Source organism: Amia ocellicauda, chromosome 14 (assembly GCF_036373705.1).
Source record: "Amia ocellicauda isolate fAmiCal2 chromosome 14, fAmiCal2.hap1, whole genome shotgun sequence".
Lineage (NCBI taxonomy): Eukaryota > Metazoa > Chordata > Actinopteri > Amiiformes > Amiidae > Amia > Amia ocellicauda.
In genome coordinates this window covers 32,386,550-32,397,112 of record NC_089863.1, presented here as the reverse complement: position 1 = coordinate 32,397,112, position 10,563 = coordinate 32,386,550, and the positions used below count along the sequence as shown (strand labels likewise).

At 37.2% G+C, this 10,563-nt stretch overlaps 1 protein-coding gene across 1 annotated transcript; it reads left to right on the top strand.

Moving 5' to 3' along the window:
• LOC136767692 (protein S100-A13-like) lies at positions 1-9,871 on the top strand. The gene is made up of 3 exons (XM_066721641.1): positions 1-253; positions 5,294-5,425; positions 9,082-9,871. Exons 1-3 carry the CDS (start codon positions 242-244, stop codon positions 9,247-9,249), a joined length of 312 nt encoding a protein of 103 aa, XP_066577738.1. The 5' UTR covers positions 1-241; the 3' UTR covers positions 9,250-9,871.
• Positions 9,872-10,563: the final 692 nt, after the last annotated feature.

The window sequence follows — 10,563 nt, the reverse complement described above, 5'->3', positions numbered from 1 at the left end:
CGTATAATAGTTTGTTTCCCCTCCTTACCATATTTTGTTAACGTAGAGTATTGTATTGCAGCATTTTCCACAGTGATTTCCTTTCCTGCCATTACGGAAGGTGGAATCCAGTGGTGTTTAGAGAGTGGGAGGATTCGGGAAAGGAGCCAGGATACCGCAAGAGCGACGGGGCTCAGAGAACGAGAAGTCTGAGCTGTTCACTTCGCAAGGAAACTTCTTAGCAGGAAAGGCTTGGCTAGAAATGGCGGTGAAGGTTTGTGAAATATCTGTTACCAAATGCTGTTTTTAATGCTGTTTATTTATATGAAAAATCGGTTTACTATTACTACTTTAAACAATGTATTTTTAAAAAGGAAATGTGTATATCTGAATGTAGATAATTCTGTGGAGACATTCTGATTATCATGGTTTATATATTTTCTGGTGTATTTAATGCGGTGTTTATTTTACATTGTTACCTCAATCACATTGTGAAAACGGAGCATATGAAAAAAGCTTCCAGCTTTTCCAGTTTTATTCAAATAATGTTACGTTATGTTGCTTCTTCTTTGTCTTGCTTGTCTTTGTTTAACCTGAAAAACATGTTTTATTACATTGAAATATGTATTATTTACCTTTCTGTATGATGATATATATTTTTATAAAAAATATAACTTTAGTTATACGTTACTTTATGTTCACTGTCTTTGTCAATATGTAAAACTGGAAACTGATTGGAAACTGATTGCCTATATAATTATGCATTATATAGGCAATCAAGTGAAACGCACATTAGTGATTAAGAAAACGCAAGACTACTTCTAATAGGCAGTTCAGTTGAAAAGGTGCCCTTGTGAGATTTACTTTGATATAAACTTTTTTCCTCTAACTGTGAATCAATCAGTTCGTTATTTAATTCTGGCATGTAAGAATTTACGTTATCAGAAATAGCGTGACGTTGTCTATGAGCAAATGGAAATCTGGGCTTCGTGCTGCATCTCAAAAAAGTCCACATTGCCAGCTTGGTTACAAATTAATGGGAGTGCCAGCAAAGGGTTCTGCAGAATTTAGTTTCTACAGTTTTGCCAAGGATCGTTCTTAGAGAGGAGCACCGTGTTACGGGTTTGTAGCATGAAGACAGGTTGGGTGCTTTGAAGTAAAAAAAAAAAAAAAAAAAAAAAACTTGTGCTGCCATGCTAGAATGTAAGTTCTTAGCCGTCTTCCCATTGCATTGCAGGATAATGTAGGCTACCCGTTAGCTTTCTGTTATGTTCTGAAAGCTTATATAGCATTTCTTTATTGGTCTATTAGTTTTAGTTTTCATGTTTGGATATTCCGTTATAGAAGGTAGTAATCAGTTAATGGCGATCCTCCAATTGTCTGAGTACAATGTGAAATTATGATTAATTTGGGCGGTTTCTATTATGACTGCACTGTTTAAAAGATTTTTACAAAGTGTTGTTGAAGATTTCGCAAGAGTTGTTAATCCATTCCATCTCCATGATTTCGCAAAATGTACAGATAATTTGTCAGAGCAAGTGTAAGATAGTAAGTTGTTTAGAATTACTCTATCAACGTTAATTTCAGAGTTGCTGGATTTTGCTTAAAGATAAATGCCTGCAATCACGACTGTCCTTGTAAAAACCTAACTAGGTTCCTGGATTGCCTGACGTCACCTTTTATTTGTGTGTGTTATGTGGATACTTTAAATTATGTTCTCCATTATTGAATATTTGCAACAGTGCCAATCCAGCAACTTTACTTTACTATATGTATCAAGAATGATCATTACACGATGTATTTTTAATAAAGATGTTTATTAGTATTATGATTGTAAGTATGTATTACTTAGCAGACACCCTTATCCAGGAAGACTTAGCTTAAACAATATAAGCATTACAAAAAAATATAAGCATTACAGAAGTTCAGTAGAAACTTACAAATACAATAAGCATACATCCTAGATGTAAGTGCCAAAGGGTGCCAATGATAAATTAGGGATGTAAAAGTTTATACAAGGGCTGAACAACAATTTCTTTAACATATATTGTATATTGTTCTATTTTTTGTTGTTGTTGTAATTAAGTTATTAAGCAAACATGCCAACAAAACCTAGATCAATGAGGTAACAAGTGTAAAGGAAGGCAGATTCCAGAGCAATTGAAATGGAGAGATCAGAAGAGGACGAGATCAGATTGTGATAGGTAAAGCTTGAGATGATGCAAGTGGATCCAGGAGGAGACAACAAACAGATAGGAAAAGATGAGGGGGTTAAAATTATATATGCCCAAGTGCTTGCTTGGTAAAAGACTGCTTGATAAAATGTCTTCCTATAGAAAAAGAAAGCAACATGAGAAGGGACATTTGCATTTACAGTCAGTACAACAGTTTACTGTTATATATTCAAATTCAATGCATATTAAATGTCTACAATATTACAGTAGAGGACCCTGCAGCACTGTTGGTAATGTAGGGATTGCAGAAAAATCTTGGAGAAAAATCTATGTTCCAAAAATCGTATATATTGCTCAGAGGAATGATTGACCAGGAACTGTGATAGGTATTGTGAGTGAATAGAACAAATAAGAAAAAAATCAAATGTAAAATAACAAACCAAATAAACTAATACTTAAACTGGAACATATGCTAGTTACAAACAAACAAACAAAAGAGAAAACTAATTAAACAAACACCATAGACCAATATAATAATACAGCACACTCTTGGACCTTAAGTCTCTCAAGCAGAGCTCCTATCTCATTGACAGACTGACATCAACTAACCCTCCAGCCCTTCTAGGCTGCTTTATATAGCCCAGCACATGGCCCCTTGATTCCAAGATATTTCTCCATAATCAAAAATTACATAAAAAACATTAAACCACAGTAGCTGTTCATATTACAAGCAACCATAACAGATAATTTAATTACATTGTACATATGCAGTCTAGGCTGGAGTATAAATTTGGATATTACATTTCCATTATCCCTCTAACTTCCCCTCCCCATAGCCTTAACATTTTAGTGTCTCCACCGTACTGCATAAAGAACATGCACTGTACATGCAAGACCCATTCAATTTATATATAATACAAATACAACACATCATATTGCAATTTTTTACTAATTACTATGTAATTACTTTAACGCCTGTTCACTTTTAATTATTACAACTCATAAGGCAATCCGCATTTCATTGAGGGAGTTCTCAGTCACAGTCTATAATGACACATTTTATTTTGAAAGAGGTTTTCAAATATATTTTGACACCTAAAAAAGTAGATATAGTCTCAGGACTTGATTTTGTTGGGACATATTGCATTTATATTCCCTGACACTACGAGCTTCACATAACTTGGTTTTATGTTTTAATCCTAGGTAACATACTGATGTCTTTCTCTCATCTGAGAGAAAAACAATCAATCAAACAAACATGTAGAATGATTAGACCTCTAAAATGATTCATGTTTCTGTTGTGGGGGTTAGATTTAGGACAGGGCTACAGTGTCTTCAGGATTTAATTCATTACAAGTTCTAAACTTCCCATTTCAGGTTGTTGACTTCTACACCGATCAGCCATTACATTATGACCACCTGCCTAATATTGTGTAGGTCCCCCTTTTGTCGCCAAAACAGCCCTGACCTGTCGTGCTGTGGTATCTGGCACCAAGACGTTAGCAGCAGATCCTTTAAGTCCTGTAAGTTGCGAGGTGGGGCCTTCATGGTTCGGACTTGTTTGGCCAGCACATCCCACAGATGCTCAATTGGATTGAGATCTGGGGAATTTGGAGGCCAAGTCAACACCTTGAACTCGTGTTTCATCTGACCAGGCCACCTTCTTCTATTGCTCCATGGTCCAGTTCTGATGCTCACGTGCCCATTGTAGGCTGGACAGGGGTCAGCATGGGCACCCTGACTGGTCTGCGGCTACGCAGCCCCATACGCAACAAACTGCGATGCACTGTGTGTTCTGACACCTTTCTATCAGAACCAGCATTCACTTTTTCAGCAATTTGAGCTACAGTAGCTCGTCTGTTGGATCGGACCACACAGGCCAGCCTTCGCTCCACACGTGCATCAATGAGCCTTGGCCTGCCATGACCCTGTCGCCGGTTCACCGCTTTTCCTTCCTTGGACCACTTTTGATAGGTACTGACCACTGCAGACCCCACAAGAGCTGCAGTTTTGGAGATGCTCTGACCCAGTCGTCTAGCCATCACAATGTGGCCCTTGTCAATGTCGCTCAGATCCTTACGCTTGCCCATTTTTCCTGCTTCTAACACATCAACTTTGAGGACAAAATGTTCACTTGCTGCCTAATATATCCCACCCACTGACAGGTGCCATGATAACGAGATTATCGGTGTTATTCACGTCACCTGTCAGTGGTCATAATGTTATGACTGATCGGTGTATATACATTGCTGAATTTAATAGCTTTAAAAAGTTCTTGTCATATTAGTGATTTAAAGAGACCTATACAACCTGCTGGAGGTATGTTTTCTTGATTTAGGGTATTGCAATTAATAGTACTGCAAAGGGACCTGGGCTAGTCATAAATAAATAAATACAAAATTATTGATTGATAAACTGGCCATTAATAACTAAGTGATCCAAGGATCATGTCCAGTCTATTTTTGAATGTTCCCAAATTGTTGCTCCAACCACATCACTGGGGAGTTTGTTCCAGATTGTGACAACTCTCTGTGTGAAAAAGTGTCTCCTGTTTTCTGTCTTGAATGCCTTGATGCCCAATTTCCATTTGTGTCCCCGGGTGCGTGTGTCCCTGCAGATCTGGAAAAGTTCCTCTGGTTTGATGTGGTCGATGCCTTTCATGATTTTGAAGACTTGAATCAAGTCCCCATGTAGTCTTCTCTGTTTGTCCTCTTTCTGTCTACATGTCTGTAGTATGTGATACCATACCCTTACTCTCATAGAAAATGTAGTGTATTCAGATGGAAACTAATAAAGGTAGTTTTGCATAACAGTTAAATGTTTATAGAGCTGTCATGCTGTGTATGAGCACAATTGTTGAAAGCTCCTCCTGGCCTTTTGTCGACAGTTAATAAACCAATCAATTTTTATTTGTATAGCACCTTAGCCAGTTACTTCAATTAACATTCAATTAATTGAATGTTAATTGAAAACTTGATTGGAACAAAAACCAGGATTGGGAACCCTTGCCTTAGAGGTAGGTCCATAGTACAGTCACTCCTGGTCACGTGTAAGGAATTAAAAGAATAACATGCTTACCCTAGACCTGCCCTTACCCAAATGTCAGGTAAATGTCAGGTCTTTTTCTCTTCTCTCAACAGCACTCAGACCTGGAGAAGGCCATTAATACTCTGGTCACCGAGTTCCATGCTGCTGCAGGTGATAATGGCAGTACGCTAAAGAGCAACGAGTTCAAAAGTCTCCTTTCCAGCCAGCTGCCCAACTTAGTCAAGGTAAGTAATCTGTAAGGTATGGCTGCAGTGTGTATTCAGGTGTGGCTATGACAATTACACCTGCAGGTGTGTCACGTTAAGGAAGGATTTAAAAAAAGAAAAAAAAGATGTATTTATTTTAATACAAAACTGAAATGTTATAACTGGGTAAGTCTCCACCCCCCTGAGTTAATACTTGATGGAAGCACTTTCGGCAGCAATTACAGGTCCCTACCAAGTTTGCATACCTCGATTTGGCAATATCTTACCATTCTTTTTTTAGAAAACCGTTCAAGCTCTATCAAGTTCTTGGGGTGTGTTGATGGACAGCAATCTTCAAGACATGCCACAAATGTTTTATTTGTCCAGTGTAGCATTGGCTATGTGCTTCGGGTCGTGTGTCATGCTAAAAGGTGAACTTCTGTACCAGTTTCAACTTTCTCGCAAAGTGCAGCATGTTTTCATAAAGGACATTTCTTTACTTTAATTTTCCCTTCTATCCTGACAAGTCCCTGCCAATGAGAAACATCCCCATAACATGATGCTTCCACCACCATGTTTCACAGGTATTCTTTTGGGTGCTGCATATGACTACAAAATCTCCTGAGCGTTTGGATGTGCTTTCATACATGCCAGATTTGTGGAGTGCCTGGGATATTGTTTACATGTGCATACTTTGACCAGTCTTAGCCATAAAAGCCTGTAGCTCTTGCAGTATTGTCACTGGCAACTTGGTCAATCATCCAGTTTGGAGGGACAGCTTGATCTAGCTTAGATCATGGGTGAGATACACCTCCCACTTTTTAATAATCATCTGAATCATGCTCCAAGGGACAATATTCAAGGTATTTTATATTTCTTTATACCAATCCCCTGATCTGGTGTCAGCCCACAACTGAATATTATTCCCTTTGAATAACCTGAGTAGCCACGATTGTATCTTCTGTTTAAACCACAGAGATTCTGTTTCCTTACTAGGATCGAATTTGATGATTTGATTTGAGTTCTTCTGCCATTGAGGCAGAACTCAAATTAGATTCTAGAAACAGAATCTTTGTGGGTTAAACTTTTGAATAAAATATCTGGAGGATTAGTGGTAGGAGTGTTACAAACCACCCAATTCAGATATTCAGCAAGATGTTGCATTGTACAGTGTAATCAGGACTGAATGTAGCAAGGATGTGGCTGTTATAATGGGGAAATTCAGATTCCCAAACATAGACTGGGAAAGCCCAGTCGGGACTAAAGAAGCAGAAATAGAAATGGTTGAGATGGTAAACAACTGCTTTCTAACTCAATTTGTCAGGGAACCACCCAGGGACAGTGCATGCATTGACTTGATCTTTTCAAATGACCAAGATAGAGTCAGAGGGACACTAGTTAGAGAACCAATGGCAAACTGTGATCACAATATGGTTAGCTTTGAGGCATACTTTCAAAAACATCTAAAACAATGGTCTACAATTTTAGAAAGGTAAACATTGAAGGTATAAGGTAGCACTTAGAAGACTGAAAACAGGGATATAGACAAAACAAAATATAAAGAATTTATTGAACTGCAAAGAGATCTTAAGGAAGGGATCATGAAAGCAAAGAGGGAAATAGACAGAAACATAATTATTGGAGCTAAAACTAATGGAAGAGCTTTTTAAATACTGCAATAGCAAGAGGTCAATAAAGGAGCAAGTGACACAGATAAACGGCAAAAATTGAAGTATCTTGGAAAACGATCAAGATGTGGCAAATGTTCTAAATGAATATCTCACAGAGCTTTTTTACAAAAGAAAAAACAGATAACATGCCACAGGTTAACAGTCAATCCAGTGAAACCCTAAGAGAGATCAGGATAAAAGAGGAGGAGGTACTAAAGGGATTAGCAGAATTAAAAATTAACAAATCACCTGGGCCAGATGGTATATTTACAACAGTTCTTAAAGAAATTAGGGAAATTATTTTTAGGCCACTAACTGAAATATTCCAAATGACACTTACAACAGGGGATGTGCCAACTGACTGGAAGACTGTACAATGTGCTAGTTAGAGCTCATCTGGAATACTGTGTACAGTTCTGGGCTCCACACTTCAAGAAAGATATCGCTGCTCTAGAGGCAGTTCAGAGGAGAGCAACCAGACTTATTCCAGGTCTGAAGGGAATGTCCTACTGAGAGACTGAGGGAACTGAACCTTTTCACCCTGGAACAGAGGAGATTACGTGGGGACTTGATTAATCAAACCAGAGGAGCTTTTCCAGATCATCAGGGACACATGGACCCAGGGACACATGGAAATTGGGCTTCACGGCATTCAAGACCGAAGACAGGTGACACTTCTTCACACAGAGATTTGTCACAATCTGGAACAAACTACCCAGTGATGTGGTTGAAGCTGAAAATTTGGGAACATTCAAAAATAGACTGGATAGGATCCTTGGATCAGTTATTATTGGACACGAAATGAGCATGATGGGTCGAATGGCCTCCTCTCCTTTGTAAACTTTATGTTCTTTTCTTCTTCTTCTTCTTCTTCTTCTTCTTCTTCTTCTTCTTCTTCTTCTTCTTATTATTATTAAATATTACTGGTAGTAATAACGACAACAACAATAATAAGTACATTCGAAGATTTTATATTTATTTAACACAGCACAACTCCACCAGCTGATTTGTTTCTTGTTGTTGTTTTGCCTGTGGTTTTGCCAGCCTTCTAGACAGGTGCGCTCTTTGCAAAACTGATGATATCTCTTGAACAATTATTTGTAAACAGCTGTGTTTTTTGAAGAACATTCTGGGGATTCATATATATGATTTTGTTTAGGTGTTTATAAGCCGAGTTAATTTTGAGAATAAAAATGATGTCTGTTTAACTTAGGTTTCTTTACTAATGCACATTGCTGTATTAATTCCAAAATAAATAAATAATTGAAATAATTTAAAATGTTTCTTGTGTTATATAGGTCATTATAATTATTTATTTAAAATTAAGTAATTTCCTGCGCTATACTAAGTGCTGTGATTTGTATGAGAGCACTGTTGTCCTGACACATAGGTGCTGTGAGCTTAGTACTCTGAGGGTTAAGGGAATGTAATTCAAATAGTCCTAACCGGACATTTTAATAGGCTGTAAGCAAGATGAAACACAGCACATGTTCCTACAGCCCAGAAATAATATAGATGGCAAAATTATGAATATATATTTGAACATAGTATACTGTTGGTGAGCACAGAGATCTACGTAATAGCTGCACAAGTCTGGGATAAATTATATTGAACACCTCTGTGTTTTGGGGTCATTGACATTGAAGCAGTTAAAAAAAAAAACTTAAGCATTTAACTTATTTGCTATTGTTTGCCAGGCTTCTTCCCTGGCTTTTGCAGCCACAGTAATTGGCTTGATTCAACTGAACATCGTTCTGGATCCAACCGTAAATGCGCATAAGCGACATCTGTCTAAAATGTGATATGTCAATTTAGCCTGAATTTGTTAAACCACATACAAGTGAATACAAACTCAATTGTGTACAGTATGTATATGGCCTATTGCACCTAGCTTGCACCTATATATTATATTTATATTTATATTTTTCAAGTGATGATTTCAATGCATGAGAAATGTATCAATTTGGTGTCTGAACATATGAAGCCCACAGGCAGTGTTCTGATGCATTCTTTTACCTCTGACAGGGTGTTAATGATGACCAGCTCATGGGAGACCTGATGAAGAAGCTGAACATCAAAGACAGTGAGGGGATCACCTTTAAAGAGTTCTGGGGATTAATTCAGCAACTGGCTACATCTCAGCATGGCCTGACCAGCCGAGACAAATCTGCAAAGTCTTGCCAGATCTTGTAAAACCTTGAATGGGTAGCAAGAATCCATTAGACCAGTGTTTTCCAAAACTGTCTTATTACCCTTCTTCCTGTCCAGGGTTTTGACCTAACCAGAACCTGTTCATTTATTTTATGTTGCGTAACATTGGCTATGTATTATTCTGGCCTTGGGTGTCTGTCTGCATGGACAGTTTGCATATTCTCCCTGTAGCTGTGTGGGTTCTCTAGAAGCTCTGGTTTCCTTCCATATCCCAAAGACATGGCTGATAAGGTTGATCAGCTACTCTAAATTTCCCTGTACTAAATTACCCACTAGACAAGACTGAGCAACCATTCCAGTCTTGAGTCATGTCAGGGACAAAGGGAATCTGAAAATACATTCTATATCAATACTGTGAGCCACTAAATTAGGGTTACTGGATACATAATATGAAATGTTCTTTCCATTGATTTGGTGGTACCATAATATTGTTTAATTCAATATAATATTGAATCATATATTTTTTATTTTAAAGTTACAGTACTCTGGCCATTATTTAGAATTAAACATTCATGTAATTAAAAAAAAAAAAGATAAAATTGTTAAATGTATTATTTTCTGATTAAATAAAATGTCATTTCTTTTAAAGAGTGACTATTTTAATCACATTTTATTCACTGCTCTTTTTTTCACTTCCAAATTAATGTACTTTGAAAAAGCAAATAATTTAACAGAGCAAATAACATTGAACATTACATCCTTACTTCCTTAATTACAACAAAACAGTTATAAACACAATGACATAAGAAATGTTACAAATGAGAGGAGGTCCCATCTTGCTCATTAATTTGCATCCAAGAAATTCATCCAGCTGTTTCTTGAAAGGAGTGGGTCCGACATAACTTGTGATGTGACCACAAATATTGTAAACAATGTAAATAGGATCTGACTAGTGCATTGTACAATTTGAGCATGTCTTCATTGATTTTGTTTCTCCACTTTTAACTGCAGTCAACATTTTAAAACCAGTGTGTCCACACACTTTCAAGAGGACAATAGCCCATCAACATAAACACACATGTCCTCTTCATTGGTACCTTATTCATGCTCAGTCCCCCCAAAGTTTATTTTATAAATTTCTGCATTTATTACTTAAGGAAGCATATTGCTGCCAAGTGAAAAAAAAAATAGCAGTTGGATTATCTTGTACGTACAAGTTAGTATCGTGTACGTACAGGATACTTTCGCGTACGTACAAGATAGTTTCACGTACGTACAATATAGTTACTTGTACGTATAAGAAACCTTTTTCCTGTACGTACAAGAAAATATCTTGTACGTACGAGATAATAAACT

Coding starts and splice junctions, on each gene's coding strand:
- LOC136767692 (XM_066721641.1), top strand. Junction 5,426..9,081: donor AGCTGCCCAACTTAGTCAAG/GTAAGTAATCTG, acceptor TACCTCTGACAG/GGTGTTAATGATGACCAGCT.